Source organism: Neovison vison, chromosome 3 (genome assembly GCF_020171115.1).
Source record: "Neovison vison isolate M4711 chromosome 3, ASM_NN_V1, whole genome shotgun sequence".
Lineage (NCBI taxonomy): Eukaryota > Metazoa > Chordata > Mammalia > Carnivora > Mustelidae > Neogale > Neogale vison.
The window spans coordinates 231,883,326-231,910,559 of record NC_058093.1 but is presented as its reverse complement, the minus strand read 5'-3'; the positions used below and the strand labels follow the sequence as shown (position 1 = coordinate 231,910,559).

At 50.9% G+C, this 27,234-nt stretch overlaps 1 protein-coding gene and 1 long non-coding RNA gene across 3 annotated transcripts in view; one reads left to right on the top strand and one right to left on the bottom strand.

Moving 5' to 3' along the window:
* The window catches only part of OAS2 (2'-5'-oligoadenylate synthetase 2), a 41,834-nt gene extending 24,811 nt beyond the window's left edge, over positions 1–17,023 (top strand). Inside the window, 11 exon segments of the mRNA XM_044244421.1 lie at positions 597–867; positions 3,303–3,481; positions 4,817–5,052; positions 5,518–5,659; positions 8,869–9,042; positions 10,873–11,155; positions 12,309–12,496; positions 13,491–13,729; positions 14,641–14,794; positions 15,989–16,072; positions 16,074–17,023. Coding sequence (XP_044100356.1) covers positions 597–867; positions 3,303–3,481; positions 4,817–5,052; positions 5,518–5,659; positions 8,869–9,042; positions 10,873–11,155; positions 12,309–12,496; positions 13,491–13,729; positions 14,641–14,794; positions 15,989–16,072; positions 16,074–16,163 — 2,040 coding nt within the window. The 3' untranslated portion in view covers positions 16,164–17,023.
* LOC122903409 lies at positions 5,704–8,592 on the bottom strand. 2 transcript variants are annotated; one of them, XR_006383968.1, is made up of 3 exons: positions 8,475–8,592; positions 7,414–7,454; positions 5,704–6,032 (listed from the first exon to the last, which is right to left on the bottom strand). It is a non-coding gene; the product is annotated as an uncharacterized LOC122903409 (long non-coding RNA). The 2 variants fall into 2 exon arrangements; XR_006383969.1 differs by having other exon boundaries at positions 6,026–6,061; positions 8,475–8,497.
* Positions 17,024–27,234: the final 10,211 nt, after the last annotated feature.

Genomic DNA, 27,234 nt, shown 5'->3' with positions numbered 1-27,234 from the left:
CCCAGGACCCTCCATCCAGTCCCCGGGACCCCTAGTCCTCCCCTAACCACTCTCCGGACTTCTGACAGCCTAGTTTCATTGTGCTGTTTGTTTGTTTGTTGTTTTAACTTTGCGTAATTGTGGGGTGACCCACCGTGCTGGTCTGCCCAGGACAGAGGGGTTTTCTGAGCTGAGACCGGGAATGTCCTGGGAAAACCAGACAGGCTGGTTACTGGATATGAAGGAAATCCTGCTCAGTGTAGCTTTACTGCATGGCTTCTTGGACCCCATCCTGTTTAGGAAATGTACGTTGCCGTGTGAGCGTGTGTTTATCGGTTCGACACTGGGTAGTGTCCCAGGGTGCGAGGACCCCGCCTTTGTCCCTCCTCCTGCTGACCGCCGCTTGAGCTGCCTCCCGTTGAGGCTCGTATGAGAGGTGCTGCGACAGGCATCCTCGTTCAGGTCTTTGGGCGGACAAAAGGACACCTGCCACTCCATGTTAAGACTCTGGTGACACTCGTGGCTTTGGCTGGATTTGAGAAATACTGAGGCCTGCTGGGGCATCCGGTGACCCCAGAGGGTCCAGAGTCTCACATCTGTGTCTCTGTCACTGGCAGGGCGGCTCCTATGGCAGGGAAACGATGTTGAGGGGCAACTCCGATGGGACGATTGTCATCTTTGTCAGTGACTTTGAACAGTTCCAGGATCAGGAAAAAAAACGAGATGAAATCCTCACCAAGCTCTGGCTGTGTCTGACAGAGTGTCAGTTCACCAGGAAGATGCCGGCCAAAATGGAGGTCCAGAAGTCCCCCAGTGGGCTTACCTTCCAGCTGTCCACAAGATGGCAGAACATCACGTTCAAGGTGCTGCCTGCTTACAACGCTCTGGGTGAGTTGCTCCTGGGTGTGTGGACAGCACTGGTCTGGAGAGGGGTGTTGAGAGAGCAAAGCCAAAGAAAGGGGTGTCAGACAGCCATGGGGTCCTTGGGGTTGGGGATGGGATAGACACCACTGGTATGTTCCAAAGCCAGGGGCCACATCCCTTTAAGAGAGGGCGTCCCTCCCGCCCTAGGCTTACTCTCTTCTCTAGAACTTTTGCCCCATCTCCTAAATGACTTTGGAGAAAATGTCCTAGATTCCAGAATCTAAAGCAGAGTTTCTCAAATAATGACATGCACACAAATCATCATGGAACTTTGTTAAAGTGCAGGCTCTGATTGGGGAGATTGGGGCTGGGCCATGGACTCTGTATGTCTATCCAGGGCCCTGCTGCTGGTGCTGGTCCATACACCACCCCTGGGGATTTAGGCTAGAATAAATGTTGATTAGTGGAAGAGGATGGGGCAAACATCTAGGAATAGTTCGGGCAGGCATTTGGAGTCTGCCTTCTGGCCAAGTCAACATCAAGGCAACTGGTCACCCTTCCATGGGCAACTGGTTGGACAAGTGGATGGTTGGTTGGTTGGATGGATGGATGGATGGGTGGGTGGGTGGGTGGATGGATAGATGGGTGGATGGATGGGTGGATGGATGGATGGATGGATGGATAAGTGGATGGATGGGTGGATGGATGGATGGATGTGTGGATGGATGGAGGGAGGGAGGGAGGGATGGGTGGATGGGTGGTTGGATGGATGGATGGATGGAGGGATGGATGAATGGATGAATAGAAGGAAAGATGGATGGATGGATGGATGGATATAGGGAAGGAAGGAGGGGTGGATGGATAGATGGATGGTAGATAGGAAGGAAGGATAAAGCTCAGCCTAGTGACAGCTTAGTCTCAAGCACAGGTGCATGTAATCACAAACTTAAATGCTAGAGCTGAAATTAAACCCCTCATTAAGCAAACAGGAAACTGTAGGAAAAAGAACGTCCCAGAGACATACACCAGTTACTGATAGAACTAGAAACGAAAGCCCAGATCTCCTAAGCCCCAAGCCAGGATGCCTTTAAGATGAACACACACACACACACACACACACACCCGTCGGTGACTTGCATTCACGGGAAGGTAACCAAGTTAGAGAAAAGTACACCCATCTGGAAGGTAGGCAGCTCTCACTTCTATCCTGGTTCCACCACTTACCCACTTTTGCCAACTCTAAGACCAGGCTCAAAATGGCAAGTTTACAGGGCCTGTAAGATGATGGGGACTAGCCCAAACAAGGTCTGGGGTCAAGGTGAAGAGACCTCGTGTGTCTCATAATTAATAGGAAATCCTATATTCTCTCTTGTTCAGAGTATGGTGGCTGGAGACTCGGCCAAAGGGCCTTCTGCTGGGTTCAACCCCAGCATTGCAAGGATGGTGTGAAAACGACACTCTTCCTCGCATGTGGTATCAAGATGGTGCCACTAGATGGCGCCAGAACTGCACATTCCCTGCTGAGATCCCTCTGGGGAAGAACAGGATAAGGATCGCTTTTCTGGGGGAAAGGAACCTACTGGGGAATTCTTAAATATCTGTGGGAGTGAATGAAAGAAACAAGCTGGCTCCTGGCTCCTCTTGTTTATGTCTTTGTAAAATGTGCTTGTAAGCAGTAGAGCTCAGCCAGCAAGAGGGGAAATCTTATGGAAATTCTGTGACCCTCTCGATATCCTTCCCCTCTGTGGCACAGGCTTCTTTGCCCCCCCCACACCAGCGTTTCTCAGACGTCCCTGGGGATCAGCATCCCCTGAAAAACTTAGTTAAAAAGCGAGGCCCGAGCTCTGTCCACTTGGCTGTCAGATCTCCTCCAAAGCTAATCTGGATTTAAGAGCCTCCTGGGTCCGTACACCAGATTAGCGCGGCAGCAGGATTCTGATGGGCACCCAGTTTGAGAACCACTACCCGGCATCACAGGGTCCCATTCTGAGGGACCCATTGCCTCTAACGCCAGCCTCCAGGGCCCTGCCTTCCCCTTACCTGCCTCCTCAGAGTCCCGGTCCCCTTGACTCACCAGCTGGGCTCCGAAGCAGAACACACCGTGTGCATCTATGGACTCTATTTGCTTCCAGGTCTATGCCAGCCATGCCAGCCCCATTTGTTCAAGAAGCCATCTTTCCCTCCCCTCTTGGAGCTCCCCCTTTCTCATTTATATTGTGTTTTCCATCATTCCGTTTCTGTCGATCTTGCCTCGAGCCAGCACCGTGGGGTTTTCACGACTGTCATTGAATTATGGCGGGAGGCACGCCTCCCCTCGCCTTTTAGGCGAACACACCGCATCCCTGACAGAAGAAGCCCCCGACGGGTGCTGCCGAACCCCAGCGGACCTTCACGGCTGGCTCCCTGGGGGCAGGGGGCCCCAACACGATCGGTTCTCCATCCCTCTTCTTTTGTCCCAGGCTTGAGCGAGAAGCCCACCCCCCAGACCTACCGAGAGCTCAGAAGAGCCCTGGACATGACCAAAGCCCACCCTGGCGAATTCTCCATCTGCTTCGCCGAGCTCCAGCAGAGGTTTTTTCACAACCATCCGAGAAAGCTGAAGGATTTGATCCTATTGGTAAAGTACTGGTACCAACAGGTAATTTTCAAATTCTGTTTCTAGGGCGGTCGTCCGATTCCCCTTCGCCGAGACCATCCGCAGCCAGGAAAATATGACGCTCTTAAGTATAGAGCTCAGTGCATTTTTTAAAAAAATTTCATTCAAGGGCGCCTGGGTGGCTCAGTGGGTTAAGCCGCTGCCTTCGGCTCAGGTCATGATCTCAGGGTCCTGGGATCGAGTCCTGCATCGGGCTCTCTGCTCAGCAGGGAGCCTGCTTCCTCCTCTCTCCCTCTCTCTGCCTGCCTCTCTGCCTACTTGTGATCTCTCTCTGTCAACTAAATAAATAAAATCTTTAAAAAAAAAATTTCATTCATTTATTTATTTAGAGAGAGAGGGAGATCGTGATGAGGGAGGAGGCAGACGGAGAGAGAGACTCTCAGGCAGACTCCCTGCTGAGCATAGCCCTCCGTCTGAGGACCCCGTGATCATGACCTGAGCCGAAATCACGAGTCAGACGCTTAACTCACTGAGCCCTCCAGGTGCCCTCAGCTCAGTGCCTTTTTATAACCTTTTGAACAACGTCCAGATCAAAACAGGGCACCTTTCCTGCCTCCCTGCAGCTACCTCAAGTCTCTTCCCAGTGAATACCCCCGACAAGTGACCACCGTCCTAACGTCTGTCTCCTCCACTCAGTTCTGCTTGTTTTTGAACTTGAAATCAGTGGTGTGTACCATCTGCTCAGCGTGAGGTCTGAGAGATGGGCCTCTGCTGTTGCACACAGTTGTGGTGTCTCGTTGTCCTGTAGGATTCCGTCGTCTCGGCTGGTCACACCTTTCTCCATTCTGCTAAGGACGCTTGGGTCGTGTCCAGATCGGGACCATTTTGAATTAGGTTACTATGGCTATTCCCCTACGGGTCCTTTTGTGAGTTTAAGCACTCATTTCTCTTGGGTAAATATACAGGAGTGGAAGTGCTGGGTTTTAAGTTATCTGAATACATAGATAGATAGATAGATATCTACGTGACGTATTTATATATATATGTATGTGCACATAATAAATACATATGCAGGCTATATAGTATATTGTTATATGGTATATAAAACATATATCATTACATAAGTACATATAATATATTAAGTATATGTAATAATGTATATATTAAGCTTTAGGAAGTACTACCAGCATTAGTTTTCCCAAACAGTTGTCCCTAATAACACTCCCATTAGTGACATATGACAGTTTCAGGCTCTCCGCACTCTTGCCAACACCTGATACTGAAATCCATCGGATCTGAGGCATGGCGTCCTTTAGGCATGATGGTTGGGGGTAAGTGGGTCCCCAGATCAGCCACTGTCCCTTTCTTCTCCCACAGTGCCAGGAGAGGCTGAAAGGTCTGTCCCATCTGCCCGTGTATGCCTTGGAGCTTCTCACGGTCTATGCCTGGGAACAGGGGTGCAGAGCAGAAAACTTTGACATGGCAGAAGGCATCCGAACTGTCCTGGGGCTAATCAGACAGCAGGAGCAGCTGTGCATCTATTGGATGGTCAACTACAACTTTGAGAATGAGACAGTCCGGAACATTCTGCTGAGCCAGCTGAGGTCACCCAGGTAGCAAGCTTCCTTCCACCTTCTCTCTTTACCTATTCACCTGCAAGACAGGCTGTGCCACTTAGCGTGAAGGCTCTGCCCCATCCTTCCCAGCCAAGGATGCTCCAAAGGAACCCCAACAGCGGTGGGGAAGGAGGCAGGGCGGGCACGAGGGGACCCTGACCGATGCCTTTCACATTTCAGACCGTCATCATATTTTGCCCCCCAAAAAACACTCGAGAAGTGCTTCCCCTTATGGAAGGAAGGGGCTAACCATTTAATTACGTTGCTCACAGAACATCTCTGCAAAGCACCGAGGGCAGGAACAGAAGGTCTAGCCGTCTCAGACAAAGCACCCGCGGAACCGAGAGGAAGCGTGGGTCTGGGTTACCAGACGCCCCGTCCAGTCCTCCCTTCCCAGTGTGAACTTCTTCTTCCACAGGCAGCCCAATTGATTTTTTTTTTTTAATCTGACGGAATTCATAGGCCGGTAATCTTGGATCCAGCCGACCCAACCAATAACGTGAGCAAAGAGAAGGTGTGTTGGCAGCTGTTAAAGCAAGAAGCTTGGAACTGGTTGTCTTCTCTCAGCCCCCGTCAGTCACCTGGACCATCATGGAATGTTCTGGTGAGAGAGCTTTGCAAATACAGCTCAGGTCATGCTGCAAGGAGGGTGTCCTGATGCCCAGACCCCGGTCTCAGCCAAAAGCACCATGTGCGGATTTCCTATAGCTGGGGTGACAAATCGTCATACGCCGGTGGCTTACAGCAACAGAAATGTACTCTCTCGCAGACCTGGAGGCTAGAAATCCAAGGTCCAAGTGTGGGCTGGGCTCTGTGAAGGCTCCTGGGGGAGAATTCCTGCTTTTTCTGGTGGTTGCTGGTGCTCTCGGCATGTGGCTGTGTCCCTCCCGTCTCTGCCTCTGTTGTCACATGGCCTTTTGCGGTGTGTCTTCACAATCTCTCTTCTCTTTGCGTCTCGGTCTCCGTGTCCCCCTCCTCTTAAAACAGAGCAAAGAGAGAAGGGCACCTGCAGATTAAAGATTTCAATGAATCGCCGCAGGAGAGAGAGCAGGTGGAGAGGTTGGGGATGGATCCCACGGAGCAGAGCTCCAGGCGAGTGCCTGGCAGCCACCCTCTCCCCAGACTCAGGCGCAGATCTAGGGGCCAGCTTCCCCTCCCATCCCCCAAAGAGAAGTCCGTCCACCACCACGGAATTCAGAGCTTAAGGACTATTCGACAAGAATGTCATCATTCAGTTTAGGCCACTGAATCCTTTCCATTTTTCTGGGGGTCATAGGGTGGCAGGGGGACAAAGGTGTCATTTGAGACCACATAGGGCAACCAAATTCCACACTGCACAGACACGCAACTCATTTACACCCGAAGAACCGTGGTGGTGAATCTGCATTCCATTTGGCACAGAAAGTTGAGGGTCAACTGAGCAAAGATGGGATATAAGTGAGCTTCCCAAGTGCCCAGCGCCCTGGACGGGGAGGACCCTGTGGGCGGGGAGCTCCCTGCCGGGATCCAGAAGGAACGTGGTCCGCCCACTCCTTGTCCTGACTTTCCCTGGACTCTGGGCTTTGCTCCTTGACCTCGATTTTCCTGGCTTCCTCAAACAGCCTTTTAAAAATATCCACCCCACCCCAACTCTATTCTGACCACTTTTAAACATACAGAAAAGTTGTAAAAATGGTTCCGTGAACCACTGCGTCGACCTGGACACGCACACGTTTAACCCTTGACCTCTCCAGCTGCGTTCCGGTCTGCATGTGTGTACGCACACTCATCACTGTCAGTGTTGTGTATGTTGTTTCCACTGGGCCGCTGGAGTTGGCTGCCCAAGAGGGACATTCTTTTAGCGAACCACACTCAATGATCGAATTCCAGAGATTAAGACTAATACATTATGACCGTCCAGCCGTTTCCAGATCTTCACAGCTATCTGAAGAATGTTCCTGGTAGCCAGTTTTTCCCCAGCCCACACTGCTTTTAGTTCTCGTGTGCTGCCCCTAAGATGTCTTTTGATCCCTGCTTTTGCTCTGTTTTCTATCCAATCAACCTGTTTCCAGAACTAGGAGGCCGCCTCTCTCAGGAGAGCTGCTGGAGGCCGCTTGGGCCCACAAGCTGCTGCATCAGGGTGTCTGGGCACTGGAGGGCACACACGTACATGCACACACACACACACACACACACGCCCCCCACGCCCCCATGATACTCAGCCAGGTGGGAAGGGCAGTACTGGTAATGAATTTGCCTTCAACCAATGGTGAAGTCCATTGCCAACATCAGGAGGCAACCAAGGTTGACCTTCAACTTTAAAGCTAACCAGCCGACCCGTGTCCCCAGGGAGAGCGGACCCGTCTTCTCTGGGCTCACCAGCAAAGGGACGGTGTCTGTACAGAGCAGTGTTCCTTTCCCTGTTGGAAGGAGGGAAGGAAGGGAGGGAGGAAGGAAGGAAGGGGAAAGAGAGAAAGAAAAGGAAGGAAGAGGAAAGAAAACCACAAATTCCAAGGCTGAGAAATATCACAAATTTAATTTAATTTAAAGCTTCTAGCCTTCCATCTCTCTATAAAATGCTGATGCCCCTGCCTCCCTCTTGAAAGGACCCTGGGATGACCCTGGATGCACCCAGATAATCCAGGATCATTCCCCCATCTCCGGAGCCTTAGCTTAACCACATCTAGAAAGTTCCACATTCCATATAAGGAAACCGATGCATAGTTTCTGGGGATTTAGATTGGCACATGTGGGGAGGGGGGATGTCACCCCCTTCCACCTCCGCGGACGGGGGCCTCTAGGGTAGACTGAACAGGTGGGGCCTCCCATGGGGTGTCAGAACCCGTGACATGGAGCAAACCCCACAGTCTGAGCTTTTCTACCAAAGAGGAAAGAACCGCACTCCTGCGCAGGCCAGACCCCACTTAGAGAGCAGAATATGCTTTCTTTCCAGAAGTGACCCCAAGCGCAAGAAAGGGGCATGTCCCACCCTCCATGACCCCTTTTGGAGCAGAGAAGTGTCCCTTCAGACTGAACCCACTGGCCCTCTGGTCCAGGCTGGCTCTCTGCTCAGCACACTGAGAACAGTACCGAGGGTTGAATAGTGTCCCCCCGAACTCATGTCCACCTGGACCCTCGGAATGGGAGCTTCCTTAGACGTGGGGTCTTTGCAGGCATCATTAGAGAGATGAGGTCATCCTAGATAGGCAGGGGCTCTGACTCCAGTGACTGGTGTCCTTCTAAGAAGGCACAGGGAGACCCAGACACGCCAGTGGCTGCAGTGGTGTGTCTACAAGCCAGGGAAGGCAAGTTGTTGCTGGAGCCTCCGGAGGGGCAGGGAAGGGGCAAGGAAGGCTCCTTGCCTACAGCCTTCAGAGGCTGCCCGGCTCTGCTGACACTCTGAGCTCAGACTTTAGTCTCTGGAACACGAGAGAACATACATTTCTGTCGCCGGAAGCTCCCCAGGGGTATGTTGCTAGGGCAGTCCTGGAAAACCAATCCCCAAGGGCACGTGTGTGCAGCAGAAGCCGATGAGGTCTGAGAAGGCTCACGTGTGAGCATTTCTCCAGAAATCCGCAGTCCCTGCAGTCAGTGGAAGAGAAAGGGGGCACAAAGGTTAAGGGGGGGGGTCCAGCCACAGAAGGCATTGTCACACCCAGCATAGCTTCGAGTCCCGGGAAGGGTCAGATCTTTTCTTGGGGGTAGGAAGGAACAACTCACAGTTTTTGTTTTGGGCTGGGGGTGGCGGGGAGGGCCTTGGGCACTGCCATGAACTCTCTAGAATATTCTCGTGGTGTGTCAATGAAAGCACTGAGCCTCTGTCCACCTTCGCAGCCGGTGCCGCTGTTTGCCACCCCGGGCCATCATCTAGACAAGTTTATCAAGGACTTTCTCCAGCCCAACAAACAGTTCCTAGACCAGATCACCGTAGCTGTTAAATTCATCCGTGACTTCCTTCAAAAAAATTGTTTTAGCCATTCAAGGACGAAGGTCCAGAAGACTGTGGAGGTGAGCATTGGCCTTTCTCCCACGTGGTTCCTGGAGCTCTGCAGAGCCCACCCATGGACGGAGGGCAAGGGAGGACGGGGGAAGCGGGAGAGATGGGCACCCAGGACTGCAGATCTCAGTGGGGTTGCCCACGCCCTGCTTCCATCACTAACGATATACTTTTGGCTCTGTATGAGCTTCTGGGGGGCTGCCGCGACCCTTCATGGCCTTGGCCTGGGACCTGCACCTCCCCCAACTCTGCCTCCGTCTCCCCATCACCTCTCCTCTGAGGGTCTCCTCTTCTTTCTCTTGTCTCCTACGGACACCTGCCGTTGGATTTAGGGTCCGCAGACCCCTCATTGAATGACATCGACAAAGACCCTTTTTCCAAGTCAGGTCATGTTCTCACATTCCCATTGGGAACCATTGGGGCTACCATTCAAACCACAGCATCTTCTAAGCTCGGTGTGTACTGAGCCAAAACGTGACCTCTTTCTTGCTTTAATGACCACAGCCCGCTAAGCCCCATCAACTGAGCTAAGGTTCATTATTGTCCAAGACTCAAGGCCACGGGCTAACCTGCTTCCCTCCATCTGTTGGTCAGCGACCAGATCACCAGGTGCCAGTCCCAAGGAGGGAGCAGGGAGGTGCCCATACAGTGCCAAACAGACCTGGGAGCCCGCTGTCCTGAGACAGACCCTGGGACTGGTACCAATACCCCATGAGTGTTGAGTTAAATCTCTTCCTGAGGTTCATTGGACTGAGTTCATGGTCACAGGCTGAGTTCACAGTCAGTACTAGAATTGTCAAAGCTTGTTTCCTCCCCTCTCGAGATTCCCATTAACCCGATAGTAAAAAATAAGAAAATGTATAGCGGCATATCACAGAAGAAAATAGGAAGAGAACCACCAGTGCACAGGATGTTGCTTTCTGTCTTCCTGAAGTTGGAAAGAGTTGTCTGCTAGGTGACATTCAGACCCTGAATATGAGGAGGGGGCATAGATGGGCTGCTAAGGTCAACACTCACAGAGCAGCTGCATGAACGAAGCAGGTTTGCGCACCTGTTTATACCCTCCCCTCGCCCCTAACCCACTGCCAGGCATTTACCACTCATGGGTAAAACCAAGGTGTTCTCTGTAAAAATTGAGTGAGCTTTTTGGGGGCAACCAGGGCAGCAGGTGGGAATGTCAGTGCCCAGAGCAAAGCCCCCAGCATCATGCATGGAACAATTCTCTGTGGGGAAGCTGGCTTCTCCCCCCGCTTGCCCTTGAAGCAGCCTGTCAGCTAAGCTCTGCCTAACAGACTCTTTAGAGCAGAAAGGGAAGGAGGAAGAGGAGGAGGAAGGGAGGAAGAGAGAGGATGCGGGAGGAGGAAGTAGAGAACCCTGTGAGGCAGGGACATACAGAGCCCCCATTTAGTACCCGACCCCTTACGGAAAGTTTGCCAAACGCTGTACCTGAATCATCAGCATTCACCCCATGATCCGCAGCTTGCAAGAGGAAACAGATGAATCAGGGAACTTTCAACGCAATGATTGCATCCAGCTTGATTTCTCTCAGGTCACAGGAATTCCCATAAAGCTAAATGCTCTTTGGGAGAACTCTTGAGGAAGTTGACACAAGAAGTGGGCGATGGGTAATAGCCCCTCCGTTGTTCATGGGTTAATAAGCATGAGAAAACCTTTGGAACCAAACTATTCGTTTGAAAAATTGAATGCTCTGCTTTGGACTCAGCCCTAACTGGACCCTAACCTTGGCAACCTCATTAATGAGCCTGCTGCTGCCAGCCCGTGGGGGGTGAGGGGCTCGGGATCTAGAAAATGTTGGATCTCAGCTTGCCTTTCTTCACTAGGGAGGGTCGACAGGCAAAGGCACAGCTCTGAAGACCGGCTCCGATGCCGACCTCATTGTGTTCACAGACTCGCTTAAAAGCTACACCTCCCAAAAAAACGAGAGATGCTGTATCATCAAGGAAATCCACACACAGCTAGTAGCCTGTCAGCGGGAGAAAGAATTCGAAGTGAAGTTTGAGATTTCAAAATGGAAGGCTCCCAGGGTGCTGAGTTTCTCTCTGAAATCCAAAGTGCTCAACGAAAGCGTGAACTTTGATGTCCTGCCTGCATTTAATGCCCTAGGTGAGACCCCCTCCCCCAGACCTTTGCTGCTGGAGGAGGAAGCAGGGTTCTGGGGTGATGGGGCAAGGAGGGTGGAGGGAAAGCCATGTGACCTAGCATTGGCTCGTAGGTCTAATGCCCCCAAGAGGCGGCAGGAGGAATGGCAGCAGCCCCTTACACCTAAGGACCTGTTCATTCTCCTTTCGCAGTTACTCATCCCAAGCATGGCCAGGACCATGTTCCTTATATATTTTCTACTCCTGTAGTATCCCTTGCAATATCCATCAAAGAATGGGGCCACAGGCGTTCTGTACACATTTACAAATAAAATGCCACAAGTATTAGTGAAGGAAATGAAGGAACAGACTGGGAAGAATGTGAGGCAAAGACCGGAAATCTGGGTGCCTTCAGTCTGCTTTGGAAATTCGGTTCATGAACAACAGATATGTAATGTTGTATTAAAATAAACCAAGACCATTTCAGCAATTTTTGAAATCAGAATCAAAAAGACTCTGATACCTTCCCTCTGAATAGTTCTTAGTGTCTCTAGAGAGGAAATAATAGCATAAATTGGGGGTCAGCTATTTTTTTTTAAGGCAAGGTAGCAAGTATTTTCAGCCTTGACGACCACACAGTTTCCGTCACAACTACTCAATTCTGCCACTGTACCCTGAAAGCAGCCGTAGACAACACATGAACAAAGAAGGATAGCAGTGTTCCAATAAAACTTTATTTACAAAAACAAGAAGTGGGCCAGATTCGCCTACCATGCATAGTTAGCAAACTCCCAATCAGTGCTGTTTAAAATGTCTTTCTGTGATGATAACCATGTTCTACATCTACTGACAGCTTGAAATGTGGCTAATGGGACTGAGGAGCCAAGTTTTTAATTTTATTTCCCTCTAGTTAGTTTGAATCCAAATAGCCACATTGTTTGGTGGCTACTGTATCAGACAGTATACATCTAGATAATACTTTGATAATAGCACCTGTCCTCCTACAGACCATATAATTTTTTCAACTATCCCATTACTCCCAGTATCTTAGGCATTAATCGTTCAAATATGCAAACAGAATTCAGAGTCATTGAATTAAATCACATTGGTCAAAAATATTTGGAAATGGTTACTTTTATGCCCAGCAAAGCATAAACGAAATATCTCCCCCTTGCTAGGTCAACTGAATTCTGACTTCCCACCCAGCCCCAAGGTCTACGTTGATCTCATCGATCTGTATAAATCGTCAGACACCATGGACGGAGAATTTTCCACCTGTTTCACGGAGCTGCAGCGCAAATTTGTTGTCTCTCGGCCCACTAAACTGAAGGATCTAATTCGTCTGGTGAAACACTGGTACAGACAGGTATGGCCATTCTCACTGCAGCTGTCTGGAAGCGTCCATGCGACCGGTTCCCATCAAGTGTTCTGTGGGCCCACGCTCTCTCCCATGCTGGGGGCTGAGCCACTCTGGGGACCTTATCCACTAATCCTGCTTGTCTCTGTGGTGTCCCCATCACCAAACCCATGAAGCTGGGTGAGCTGTAGAGCACCCTCTCCCATCAAAGCAGCCGCATCTGTCTCATTTTGCCTCTGCTCTGACCCCCAGAGAATTGGGCAGGAATCCAAGTTATTCTGCTCCCCAGGGCAGATGAAACCAGGACTTTCCATGCCCACAGGTCACCAGCACGGCTTAGCCCCCACTCAGCGTCCAGCGGAGCACACACAGATGCTAGCCTTGGAAGACAGGTTGCAAGCTATAGGCAGGACCAGGGGGTGCCTTTTCTATAAAAGTTAGCCTCCCTACATTTCCGTCACTGTCTCGCACACAGGGGAGCCTCTGAGTATCTCCGTGGCAGCAGACACCCAGCCCAGCAGCAGCTGCTTCCTGTGTACAGCAACCTGAGCTTTGTGGTTTCCAACCCAGAAACTCAGAGAAGCGGCTGTATCCCCAGCCCCAGGGTGCTCAGAGGGCTCGGGGCTACTGTGTGACCTTGAGCGCCTTACGTCTTCATCAGAAACGTTGACCTATGCCTGTTTGGTGGGGGTGTGGGAGGATTAGGAATGACATGTAAAATGTCTGGCCCCTCTGTCAGCCCGCCGTGGGTGTTCTGAAAGTGGTCGCTGTTGTAGAACTCTAGGGAGTCCTATATGGCCGAAGCCCAAACCAGAAATCTACAAGCCGCTAAGGGAGGCCCCGCTCAGATCTCCAGCAGCCCCGTCCCATCAGCCCTGCATCTCGTGCCTCGGTTGCCCCGCTGTGGCCCCGGGGACCATTAATGGGAGGTGTCTTCCGTGCTCTGAGCTCACTGCTCCTCCCCGCTTCACCAGTACTGCCTGACCTTCCCCTCTTCCCTCAGTGTGAAAGGAAACTGAAGCATAAAGGGTCTCTGCCCCCGAAGTATGCCTTGGAGCTGCTCACCATCTACTCCTGGGAGCAGGGGAGTGGGGCAGAGAATTTCGACACCGCGGAAGGTTTCCGGACGGTCCTGGAGTTGATCACAAAATATCGGCAGCTCTGTGTCTTCTGGACAGTCAATTACAACTTTGAGGATGAGACTGTGAGGAACTTCCTACTGACCCAGATCCAGAGGACCAGGTGCTCTTCACCCTGCCACCCCCTTTCCTTAACCAGATTCCCTCCAACGCCATGACAGCCACCCGGATTCTCCTCCCTGGGCTCGGGATTCAGTGCTCCCCCCAAGAAACAGGACGGCGGTGGGTGGGGAGTGGAAAGATGCCAACCAACAGAAGTTCCCATAGTCTCTGGGGAGCAAGTCCTGGTGGGGGAGGGCAGGAGAGAATGTTATCCAGGAGTATTAGAGAAGGAAGGACCAAGGTACGGGTCTCTAGGCTGCTTCCATCTTCCTAGGTTGGAAGGAAAAGCGTGAATTCGTTAGCAGGTCTTAGAGCTGTGGAAGTGGGAAGCGTGTCCCTGAGAAATAACGCTATCCTTCCCTCGTGGCTGATTCATCCTACAGGAGAATTCGATTTTCTTCGATTTATTGGATCAGCTCTCATCTCCCCTTTCAGACCTGCATCCCGCAAAACCACTGTCCTTCAAGAATAGCAGGGAATGTTAGCGTGCCCATTCAGTGCTGCCGGCAGAGCCCAAAAACAAGAGAGGCAAAAGAAAAGGAACAGGAGGAAAGGGAAAAAGCTCTGAGAAAGAATAGAGGAGAAAGAGAGAACAAGATACCATGGGCTGCCTACCACGGCCATGGCCGACATGACATTACGGTTGATCAAATTACGCAGCATATTTCAATCAATCTAACAGGAGGGAGATGTTTCTAGTATGCCGTCCTGTGTACAGTAAGGAACAGCTTTCAAAATACTATTGGCGAATGTCGCGGGATTCTCAAAAATCACTTTGTTCTGTATCATTACATTTGAATTACCGGCACCTAAAACGTAGGACACGTTGTTTTGGTGCCAGAAGTGGAATGGGCTCCCGATTCTGAGGTCGCTGGTTTTAAAAAGCATGTCGTGTTTCGGACTCTCCTTTAGGCCCGTGATCTTGGACCCAGCGGACCCCACCGGCGACGTGGGCGGAGGCGACCGATGGTGCTGGCATCTCCTAGCCAAAGAAGCTACCGAGTGGTTGTCCTCTTTCTGCTTCACAGATGGGACTGGATATCCTGTGCAATCGTGGAAAGTGCCAGTAAGGATAATCTAAAGGAAGTGCCGTCTGGAGATGCCCCCGGGACACGCTTACTTCCAAGAGCTTTTTCCCTCTGTAGCAACGTGGAATTTGTTCCACCCCAAATAACAGATAGCCCAACGCAGGAACTGAGAACAAAACAAAATAGGCATTTTTGTTTGTTTGTTTGTTTTTTCTCCTTGTTCAAGAGTCCTGAGGCAGGTGACCCAGGACTCACGCAACAGCTCTCTAAGCGGGTTTTCTCCACCGGTTGGTGTGGGGGGGTCGGCTAGTTCTTTGTGCAGGGGGTTATCGGATGCTAAGGGCATCCCTGTTCTCTATCCCCTGGAGGCCAAGAGCGGCACCCGCCATCGTGGCCACCAGAAATAGAGGCAGACACCGCCAAATGTCCCCGGGGAGCATCACCAGCTTTTTCTGGCCGCACCTTCCTGAGCCGCTGATTTTCGTCCCAATCGTACTGCATCTCCAGGCGGCAGGTCAGGTCCCCGCAAGAAGAACAGCGAGGGGGGAAGATACGTACCCAAGTTGTCTTCCTAGAAGCGTCATCCAGCAAATTCTCTTAGGTTTCATTGCCTGGGATGGTCATGAGGTTCCTCGTAACTTGAAAGTGACTCCAAAAGGACGCGGTATATGGGGCAGGGGTCTTCACTGTGGATGGAGGTTGGCTCCTTTTCCTAAGAGTGTCGGTCACACCCGTTCAAAGCTCCGCCTCCTCCCGGGACACCTGCCACGGGGTAGAGTGGTTGTCCTACCAGGTTTTTTCTCAACGTTTTTCCAAGCAGGTTTTCTCAGCCTCAGCGGCTGCTGACATTAAAACTGGATAATTTTTTGTTTTCTGGGGGTGGTGGTGGGGGGGGCTCCCGTACATGGTAGGGTGTGGAGCAGCAGCCCAAATCTCTACCCTCTAGACGCTACCCGGTCGTGACTATTAAAAATGTCTCGAGACATGGTCTTTGATCCTTTAGGGAGCCAAACGGCCCCTGGGTGAGGACCCAGCTTGAGAAGACCCCGCTCGACCCTAGGGTCCGCTTTGGTTATCCAGATCTGCACTAGAACCCATCCCCAAAAGTTGTTCCCGGTCATACTAACCTTCTCAGATACGCTCCCTGCTTCGTTTCCTCTGAGTCTTTGAACCAGTGGTGTTCAGTGCGTGGGATGCGTCTTCTTCCGGCCCATACATTTCTTTCTCTCCAGATAGTGCAGACACCAGGCAGCTGTGGCATGGGGATTCAGCCTCTGGTCAATGAGATGTTCGCCTTCAGAAGTCCTAGAACCCTGGAATGGTAATGCTAGAAGAGACTTCTGGAGGTCGTCCGGCAGCTGCTTCTTAAAGATCCACTCTCCTCCATTCCTCCTCTCGCTTCGCTGACTCCTCTCGAAACCAAGACCGCCCAGTCCTTCCCAGCACCACCCTGCTGGACCCTCGCTCTGCACAGGACCCGCCTTCCCAGACACACCCATGCTCACCCAGCTTCACTGGCTCCATCGTGTCTCTGTAGTCCCAGAGGGAAGCCCTTTACCCTGGGATCCTATAATTTCATGATCTTGCTCTCACCCCCCTCCGTCATTGCCCACCTCCTGCCCCTTTCCCTCTGCGCATCGAGCCCTGTCTACACCTGCTGAGCCGAAGGTCTCCCAGCAAGTAGCTAGCCGATGTCTTCTTAGCCCTTAAAACTTTCCAGAAGCTTGGATTATAACTGTTGCCTCACATGCATAATAGCCTATTGACTTTTCCTCCTGAGCCTACCCCCCACCACCACCAAAATGCGTGCCTTCTGGCCGGATCTCAAGGCTTTATGCTCTGGCTTTAGCTTCAGAGATACCTGGATGTCTGCGTGTTTTAACCTCAAATATCCACTTTAAGCTTTACCACCCCCCATTATGCCACTACACCAACCACCACAGAATGAAGAGCATGTCCAGTCTTTGTCCCCAGCTCCCAGCCCAGAGCCTCAGGACCCAGGGAATTTCCCGATAGGAGAGTCTTTACCACCCCCAAGGAACCTCGTCCAGCCGTCCCTGAGCTTACGCGAATGGGGTTTAGGGCCTTTGGTGAGAGTTTCCAAGGAGGGACTGGCCACCAGGCATGTAATGAGAGGGTAGAAGCTTTCAGTCCCATCCCCCCAACCTCCCAAGAGCAGACTGAACTCAAGCACCTGGCTAATGGTTTAATTAATCATGCCTTTGTAATGAAACCCCAATAAAGACTCTGGACAGCAAGGCTTGGAACACTTCCTGGTTGGTGTGTTCCTTCCCTGTGTTGTGGAGATGATGAATCCGAACCCCAGGGGGAAGGGCCTCCAGTGCTCTTGACCCTTCCAGCCCTTCCGTCCTGTGTTTTTCCTCATCAGCCTGTTCATTTACATCCTGTATAACAAAATGGTAGTGGTAAGTATGGCCTTTTTCTGAGCTGTGTGAGTCATTCCAGCAGATTGTTGAACTGAAAGGGAGGCCATGGAAACCCCTGAATTTGTAGCCAAGTTTGGGGGTGGGGGGGTCCAAGTAGTCTGAGCCCCCCACTCACAGCTGGCATCTGAGGAGGACCTCGCCCTTTCACTGTGAGCCCTGCATGGCCTCCAGGTAACGTCGGGGTTGGAGTGACCTGTAGGACCCCCAGCTGGGGTCGTGCCAATGGCCTGGGGTTGGAACGCATCACTGCTCTTGTCCAGAACAAGGGCAAAGGATAGAGTCCTTGAAAAAAGAACGACCACTCTGCCTTTACGTCGTCTTGGCCTACAAGGAGATGCCAGACCCTTCCAGGTGCCCCAACTCACACTAGAGACATAGAAGGAGACCGTAAGGCCATAAGACACTGCCTCACAAGGCTTATGACGTACATAGAGGTGCATCACCTGCACCCCTTCACTAAAAATGAGCAACTGTATACAGCCCCGTGATCAGTGGGACGGGTGTAGTGGGCTAAGACTTGGAACAAGAGAGAAAGTAAGCAGCTCAGAACTTACGTCCCAAAGGAAGGAAGGAGCCATCCTGGGCCTTTCCTGCCACTGTCTTCTCAGCATTTGCCAGACATTTAAGTTCATTCAAAGCAAAGATAAAAGCGCGTCCGCAGTGATCAAGAAACCCGCCACTGGCCGTCACTGGAAGGCATGAGAACACCAACCCTTTTCTCAGAAGTTGGGCAAGTCCCTGTAATGAATAGGGTATGACTAAGCCCATCCTTTCCTGTACAAACGGTATTTCAGGATAAACAGACAGCTATAACTAATAAGGAAAAACATCTTTTTTACAAAAGGATTCGACTTAATATTTGTTGAAAGGGTGAAAATGAGAAACATCGCCGTTCGGCAACCTTCGCTGAAATGAACTATGAGGCAGAGACTACCGAAGGGTGGGACCAAGGAGGAGATGCCGGCAGGGGGCGCTCTGTGACGGAAGTGGGCAGACCGCCACTCCCCAAGCCCTCCGGAGGAGAGGGACTTGGCTGTGCCTGCCGGTGGGAGGCAGTTCGAACACACAGCACCATCTATTAAATGTTTTGCCAGGTTAAAAAAAAAAAAAAATGACCATAAGAACAAAAGGAATTGAGTTAGCAAATCCCAGAATAAATGTGGAGGCCAGACACACTTCATAGGGGGAGAACGTCAGAGTAAAAAGCCAGGAGAGGAACTGTCTGTGAAAGAGACAGGAGCCAAGACCCTCCAAGAGTCCAGTTAGGCAGAGCTAAAGGTCAAGGTCCCAGGCCCACTGGCCACTCTCAGTTACCCTGGCAACAAGGCGGCCACTTACCCCAAAGGAAGTAAGCAGTGATTAGAAGCAGGGCTACATGTGGCAAGCGGCCAGCAGCCCAGGAGGAGTTTGGGAAGGGTTTGAGGGGGAGACCTTAAATGAGATCATCGATGGGGAGAATTTGCCGATCAAAGGATCTTCTGGAGCCTGTCTGCTGGAGGGGCTCCGGCCCCTTCTCCAGCCAAGTTTGGTCAAGTCGGAGCAGGTGAAAAACAGAACCGCTCTGCTTCTGTTGCTTGACATCAGCGCCCGGGATGGATCTCATACAAGGAAAAGGTGCAGAAAATCCACTGTCTGCCTTTCCTGGGGCTGCCCGGAGTGGGGCGTAGACCTGGAGGGGAGCACAGGGAACAGAATGTGAGGACTCAGTAACCCAGCGCAGCTGAGAGATGGAACCAGTCAGTTCCATCTGGGCACCCACATGCCGGGCACGCGCATGTCTGATGGAATTCCCCACATATACGCCAACCCCCAAGGCTTTTCTCTTGCCTTTCCCTTCGTTGGGGGCCAGGCTGGGAATTGCAAGGGAGAAGCTCTCGTGTTCTAAGGGACAAGGCTCCAGTTGATGGAGCAGGAAGTCATCACCAGGGGAAGGGGAAAGGCTCAGTTGCTCTTTTTTTTTTTTTTTTTAAAGATTTTATTTATTTATTTGACAGAGAGAGACTACAAGTAGGCAGAGAGGCAGGCAGAGAGAGAAGGAGGAGGAAGCAGGCTCCCTGCTGAGCAGAGAGTCGGATGTGGGACTCGATCCCAGGACCCCGAGATCATGACCTGAGCCGAAGGCAGCAGCTTAACCCACTGAAGGCTCAGTTGCTCTTAATTGTGTATCTAGGGTAAGGGTTATGGGGGCAGGAAAAGGGATCCTTCCCCAAGGCTTGGTCACGGTGAACAAGGTGCCACTGTGAGCTCCAACAGCGGAAGAGGAAATGCCACTAAACACACAGGAGGCCTGGGGAAGCCAGGAGCGTGGCAGACAGGAGATAATGCCCCCCCCCAAGGATGTCCATGCCCTGGTCCCTGGACCCTGTGGATATGCTACCAGGAACTCTGCAGGTGGAAATAAGTAAATGGTCTTGAGAAAGGGAGAGGAATCTGCGTATTCACATGGGCCCAGTCGAATCCCATGAACTCTTAAAAGCCCAGAGCCTTTCTCACCCAAAGGCGAGAGATTCTGCTGTTGGAGACGCAGGAGGACGTGTGTGGCTGTGGCTGGCTTGGAGATGCAGAGGGTCCCCGCGTGCAGGAACGCAGGCCGCCTCTAGATGCTGCAAGTCACGCAGGAGGTTTCCTCCTCTGCCCTCAATGCCAGCGAGGGGACAGAGAGGGGGGAGGAGGGAGAGCACCTTGCTATCCCTGATTTCTCCTCATTCCCACCATTCCCAACGTAAAAGAAAAACACCTGTTTTCTAAAAACTGTCCGCGTGATCTCACGCAAGTGAGCGTGTCAGCCCACTTACACGGGGCAGTTTCACACTCCCGGTCCGTATAGCAGGCCTGCCGGGGGTGCGACTCCGGGGGTGCCATCCGCACCGAGCTGTGTCTATCGGGCTCACACTCTCACCCCCGTTCCTCCCTCCCTCCCCTCCTGTCTCCCGAGGATCGTTCCTTCCACTCCCGCAGCCTTTGCTCTTTGCTTCCATCTTGTGGTCATCGAGAAAATTACAAATCCTAAAAGGCAATGGGGTATGCTTAAAGCCCCTGGAAAATGTTAGGGGAAGAGGGAGGTTCCCTCTTCATGGGAACCATGATCCAGACAATAAAGTATATTTAAGCAATCTGTTATTTCCGCATACTCACTAGGAGAAGAGAAGGGAGAGGCAACCAACGGCCCTTTAAAAAGCGTAGGGACACTGGGCAGATGATTACTGAATTAATCCTCTGAGGAATTTGTTAAATCATTCTATGGTGTATATTAGAAAGATAAATCGGTCTTGCAGGGTGCCTGGGTGGCTCAGTCAGTTGAGTTTCCAACTGTTGATTTTGACTCGGGTCATGACCTCTGGGTCATGGGATCCCCACATTGGGCTTAGCGCTTGACTTTGAGTCTGCTTGAGGTTCTCTCTCTCTCCCTCTGCTTCTTCCTCTCCCCAACCCACACCGTGAACATAAGTAAGTAAATAAATAAATAAAATCTTGAAAGAAAGAAAGAGAGGGGTCTTTCCCCTTGACCTCGAATGTGACCAAGAGGAAAAGAGGGATTCAAGTCTTCGAGTTTGGCTACCTTTCCCACTTTTAAGAATTCCCTATTAAAAGGTTAATGCAGGAGATCCTAAAATATTGATGGAATTGTGTTCATGGATTAGGATGCTTAATATAGTTCAGATGACAATAGTACCCAAGGCCAAACGCAGATTTAAAGCCATCTCTATCAAAATCCTAATGGTATTTTTAATTTTTATTTTTTTAAAGAGAGCACTAGCAGAGGGAGAGGGAGAATCAGGCTCCCTGCCGAAGGCAGACGCTTAACTGACTGAGACACCCAGACATCCCCGCTCATGGTATTTTTTAATGGGAAATGGGAAAAACTCATCCTAAACTTCATGGGGAATTTCAAGGGACCCAGAATAGCCAGAACAATCTTGAAAAATAAGAACAAAGTTGGAGGACTCTCATTTTCTGATTTCAAAACGTGACACGAAGTTACAGTAATTGGAACAGTTTGGCATCTGCATAAGAATAGAACAGACAGACCAACAGAAGAGAACTGAGATCCCAGAAATGACCCCTTACATTGATGGCCCACTGGTTTCAATAAGGGCGCCAATGTCACCCTTCTACAGAGGAGAAATTGGTCTCTCTGGCACACGGTGTTGAGAAAAGAGGTTGCACACGTGCCAAGAATGAACCTGGGCCCTTACTATATACCGTATACAAAAATTAACTCAGAATTGATCCAAGACCCAAGTTCTAGGAGCCAAAACTATAAAGCCATCGGAAGAAAACAGGCATGTCTTGCACTTAGCCATGGTTTCTTAAACTGTGACACCCAAGCATAGTCAACCCAAATAAAAATAAATAAATTGGATTTTGTCAAGATTAAAAACTGTGCATCAAAGGACACAACCTGGGAGTGAAAAAACCACCCACCGAATGGGAGAAAACTTTTGCAAACCCTATCCAATAAGGGTTTCATACCCCGAATATATAAAGGACAAAGACTCCACAACAAAAAGATAAGATTGCCGATTTCAAAATGGGCAAAGGAGTTAAAGATAAACAAGGCTGGGAAATACATGGAAAGATGCTCCACATCATCAGGGAAATGCAAATCAGAATCCTAATGGGCCACATGTGGCCCCCAGGAGTCTGCCTATCATTGAAAAGCCAGAGAAGCACTGGGACGGGCATGGGGAAGCTGGGACCCTCACATGTTGCCGATGGAATTGTAACACCATATGGCTGCTGGGGAAACTGTCTGGAAATTCTCCAAAAAGTTATATGCAGAAGCACTGTCTGACCCCGCAATTCCACCCTGAGCGATACACCCGAAAGAACGGACCACAAGCACTGCAATAGTCCTAGCAGCGTGATTCTCGGCAGCCAAAAGGCAGAAACAGCCCATATGTGCAGCCACAGACCAATGCAAGAGAAAACTGGCCCATCCGTGCAATGGGAGAGCAGTCAGACATGAAAGGAATGAGGGAGGGACCTTAAAAACATTCTGCTAAGTCACAGAAGCCAGACACAAAAGGCCAAATATTGTACGATTTCACGTATACGAGAAATCCAGAAGAGACACCTCCAGAGACAGGAAGGAGATCAGAGGCTACCAGGAGCTGGAAAGAAGGAAGAGCAGAGGGTTCCTGCTTGATGGGGACAGAGTTTATGTCCAGGATGATGAAAAAGTTCTGGAGAGAAACAGAGGTGATGATTGCTGAGTATCGGGTATGTCATTATGAGTAATCGCACCCCTGACAGCGGCTGACGGGACACATTTTAGGTCATGTATGTTTTAACCACAATAAGAAAATCATAAATAAATGCACACACAACCTGGGAAAAGACCATCTCAATGAGTCCACAAGAGCCCAAACTATGGTAATAAGTGGGGATAGGAGAGGCTGGAGTGTGAAGGAATCTTGAGAAATGAGAAGCATGAAAACAAGCCCATGGGACACGTAACCTGCCTTGCACTGTGTCCCGTCGCGTTCCTAATCCTTACATCATGAGCCCGTAGCTTCTGTAAGATCATAAATACGCGGAAAGCTGCAGATAGCCTGGACTCATAGGAATTGTCCCCTTAGCACTGTCCCTGGCCGACAGGACCAGCCCCCACCATCCTGCAGAGACCAGAGCAGAATGAAAACACAAGACCCCTTGTTCAAAAAACATGGAGAGTTTTTCAAGACCGTGGCATCAGAGCATCGAGCCAAACACACCTCGAGTGAGGAGCCCATGCGGCTGGTCTTATAGGCAGCTGAGAACTAGCAGGTGCTGAGCAGGTGCTGGGAATCCAGGGGTGCTGGATGGACATAAAGAAGAGAGAAGAGGGGGGGACGGGTGGTCCCACGGTGTCCAGTGGGGTTAGCGTAGCCAGGCCAGACTGGACAGGTGTAGTACACCGTACCACACCCTCACCCCGCTCTTCGCTCAGTCCCAGAAGGAACGATCAGAAGCTGCTGAATGTCACTGTGTTCCTTGTGCCTGGCGCAGAGCTCTTGCTTCATCATTTCCATCATCTCATTTGATTTCTGCCTACGAGATAGATACTTTCCTCCATCCGATGAAGGGGGAAATGGAGGCTCAGAATGGCTCTCTTGCTGCAGGACCCTGCCGGATCTTGACCAGGAGACCTTCTCCTGCTCACACCTGGGACCCCCTGCATGAGGAGTTTCCTCCCTCAGACTCAGCTGGAGGTCAGTGAGCCTTGTCCCTTCTACCGACCTTTGCAGGACTCCTGAAAGCAACAGAAGGCTCCACGTCCTTCTTCTCCCTCCCTGTTCTCATCCTCCAAGTCTCCTGCAATAAACAGCCCAGACAGGCCCAGTGCCAAGGCAGAAACTCCATTAGCAAACCTGACTCTGGGGGCACTGCCCGGCCCTGCTATTTCAAAGCCGCTCTGAGTCAAAATGTCCCGGCTAATGGGCAAAGCATGCTTCACTGCTCAGCTTGATTTAGAAGCCTTGGAGGACGGACGCCTCTGTTGCCGCAGCAGAAAGTCTGAGCCAAGAGGGCAGGGAGGGAAGGGACCCTGCTGGCTGGCTCTGTCTGGCCCGGGAGCAGGGCAGAACATGGGAAGCACTGCCAGCATGGACGGAGCACTTGGTTCCCTTGGGCCGAGAAAGGAGATAAGCGCCTCATCATCCTAAATCCTCAAACTGCCTTCCAGGTTGGATACCGTGATACCCATTTTACAAATAAGCAAACTGAGGCCCAGTGAAGCCACTTCCCTGGCCCAAGGGCCCACAGCTAGTAAGGGGGCTGGTGGAATTTCACCCTGGACTGTTCTGCCTCCAAATGTAAAGCTTTTAACCCCTTAACTATATGGACTCCTGGAAACCCTGCCTTGGGGGGTGAGTGAACCATGTGGATCTCAGCTTGCGCCGAGAAAAGGCTCCAATGGCCACAGGTAATCAAAACCAAAAGATTCTCCTTGAGTGATAAGAGATCTACTTCCCAGCTAAGCTTCAAGCCCAGGCTGCAGCCCCTATTCAGTGTGGGGCCAGTGATCCCCTCTCAGCTGTAATGATCCAGGCCCCAAGGGAGGACCCTCACCCACGGGGGGGGGGGTTGTCAACAGGCCCTCTCGAGAGCCTGGCCGAGTCCCTAGCCGCAGCTCCCAGGGCCTGCCACCGATGCACCCAGCCAGCAGGCGTTGGTTAGAATGAAGATTCCCGTCTCATTACTATCACGATTTAAAAGTAGTGATGAGAAAAAGTGGTATTTTTTGAGATAGCTCCAACAAGGAAATGTGATGTAAATGTTTTGTGATCTGTCCCGATGCCACCGTCTTACCCACTGCCCTGTGCGTGTTGCCTGTGTTCGTAGCAGAAGGAAATGCTACACAGCAGTTACAGGTTAATGAGAATAAAGATAATAATTGTTTCCATTCCAGTTCAAGGGGTCAGTGGTCCCAGTCTGCAGGGTCTCCAGGTCCACCAAATCCTCAAGGAATCACCCCACCTCTGCCCCATCCATCTTCCTCCAGACGAACCCCAGATTCCATTTCCCACCCTGAATGTTGAAACCTGTGGCCCCTGCAAGGTGTTTCCGTGGCCACACCCAGGATCATCACGGACAAGTTCTTGTTCAAGATTGTCCCTTGAAGCCTCCAGAATGAACACAGGCCTGCCAGCACTGGGACTATAGCACTTCTGACCTCCAGAGCTGTGAGACTATGAGTCTGTGCTTGAAGCCGCTCAGTTTTTGGTCATTTGTTAAAGCAGCCATAAGAAGCTCATACAGTGACCTTGACAATGACCTTTTGGTTTTGTGGGCCTCTGGTGCCTCATCTATGCAGTGAAGAGAATGATGTCCATTTCCCCACCCATGGGGATATTTAAACAAAATAATAAATATAAAAAGGCTTGGAAAGTGTCCTATAAATGAGGATTGGATTTTTTGGTCCATTACAGTGTATCCTTGGCTACCTCTCTCTCTGGCTGTTAGTTTTGGGGTCAAAAGCTCCTCCTCCTCTTCTCTCCTTCCACTGCCTCTTCCGTGCTGGGGAAATCTCCTGTTTTATCTTCCTTGATCTCCCCCTACAGATTCAGCTTCTAGATAAAGAGCAGGTGGCCAGCCAGGGGTCAGTGGGTTGGCCAGGGCCCCGGCTGGGAGGCCGTGGGACAAAATCAGATTGTCACAGCAGAGAGGACAACAGCCGGTGACAGCCACTTCCTTGTTTGCAGCTGGGCTGCCCTGCCTCCCAGACCCAGTGGAGTCCCCCCAGAAGCCCATTAACCACCAAAGGCGCTGGGCAAGCCAGGACAACTAATCCCGCTAAGGAGAGTCAAGCCTGCTCTCTGCATGCTTGCCTTCCTGGGAGGGACCCTCGCCTCTACCAAAATTCATTCGTCATGCCTTCACTCTCCAAGGACATGCTGAAGTTGGCAGCATCGAGTACATGACAACAATGTTGATTGCCCACCCCACAGCCACTGTGCCCTTCTTCCTTGCTCCCAAAACCATCCACCGAGTCCCAGGGGATGAGCTTTGATTGGTCTAAGCTAATCCTGGCATCCTGTGCCCTTCTTTCTCCCTTCTGTCCTATACACTGTTGTCTGGGGCTGGTGATTTCTAGAGCTTCAGCTGCCATCTTTTGACTTTGAAGGGACCATGCTAAGGCTGAAATATCAATATGTCTAGGAAGGAAAAACTGAGGATGAAGGAGCCTTTCTAGCTGGAGTGGTTAATTTTATGTGTTCCTTTAGCCAGGCTACGATGCCCAGATGTTTCGTCACCTGCCAGTCTAGATGTTGCTATGAAGGCGTTTTTAGATGTGATTATCATTGAAATCAATAGACTGATTAAGCAGATTACCCTCCATAGTGAGGGTGGGCCTCATCCAATCAGTTGAAGGGGAGCAGGAGAGAGAAGGGGGTGGGAGAGAGAGAAAGCAATTCTGGTAAAAATGTGAATATTCGAAGAATTTGGGTGAAAGGTATACAAGAATTTATTACATTCTTCCCAACTTCTCATATGCCCCAAATGAATTTAAAATAAAAATTTAAATCAAAAAAAGGAGGGGGAGGGAGCCAGGTTCAAACCTGGTTTATCTCACATAATGCCTGGCCTTTCTTTGGGAACCTGGAGTCAGAGTACCAGCTTCTGGATGCCCGGGAACCAGCTCAGGTCAGTTATGGTCCCTCTCATAGTCAAAACCAGTGTCTCCTGGGGTACCCAGGTGGCTCAGTCGGTTAAGCATCTGCCTTCAGCTCAGGTCATGATCTCAGGGTCCTGGAATCAAGCCCTACATTGGGCTCCCTGCTCCGCAGGGAGTCTGCTTCTCCCTCTGTCCCTCTCCTCCGCTTGTGCACGCTCTGTTTTATAAATTGAAATCTTTTAAAAAAATAATAAAACATTGCTTCCTTGAAGCTATGAAGGTTAATCCCACCGAGCCATGGAAATCTTTTCCAAACTGTACAGTACCATGTACACACCAGCAGAGCTACGTTTTTATAGCAGCAGATCCTCCCTCCCTCATGGAGACTTCGGGAGAATTTGGATTTTCGTAGGCGAGATTTGCTTGGAGCTATGTGTGCTCCTATTGCGGAAGAATAGGGCACAAGATTCAAATCTGGGCTGTCCTGTTCAGCGGCCACGGGATCCTGGGCCAGTGCTTATTTTCTGTGCCTCCGTTTCCTCACCTGGTAAATGAAACTAATAACAGCACGCTGCTCATAGGAGTGTTTGTGAAGGCAGAGGGCTGTGGCAGGCACAGGTATGAAGCCCTGTAGCCACCAACTGTCATCATCACCAACTGTCATGGTCCTGTGCCTAGCCTTTGCTGGTTGATGACACTAAGTTAGTGACTTGTCCCTTCCAACCTCCGTGTCCTCCTCTGTAAATGTAGACAATGCTACAGAGAGGATCAGATCATGACGAGCATGGGACACACTTAGCCCGGTGCTGGGCACACACTAAGCCCCTCCTCGAAGGGCCAGGGGGAGAATCACAACCCGCAACACCCACTAGGACGACTACCATTAAAACAAAACAAAACAGCAAGTACTGATGTTGAGGGTGCAGAGAAA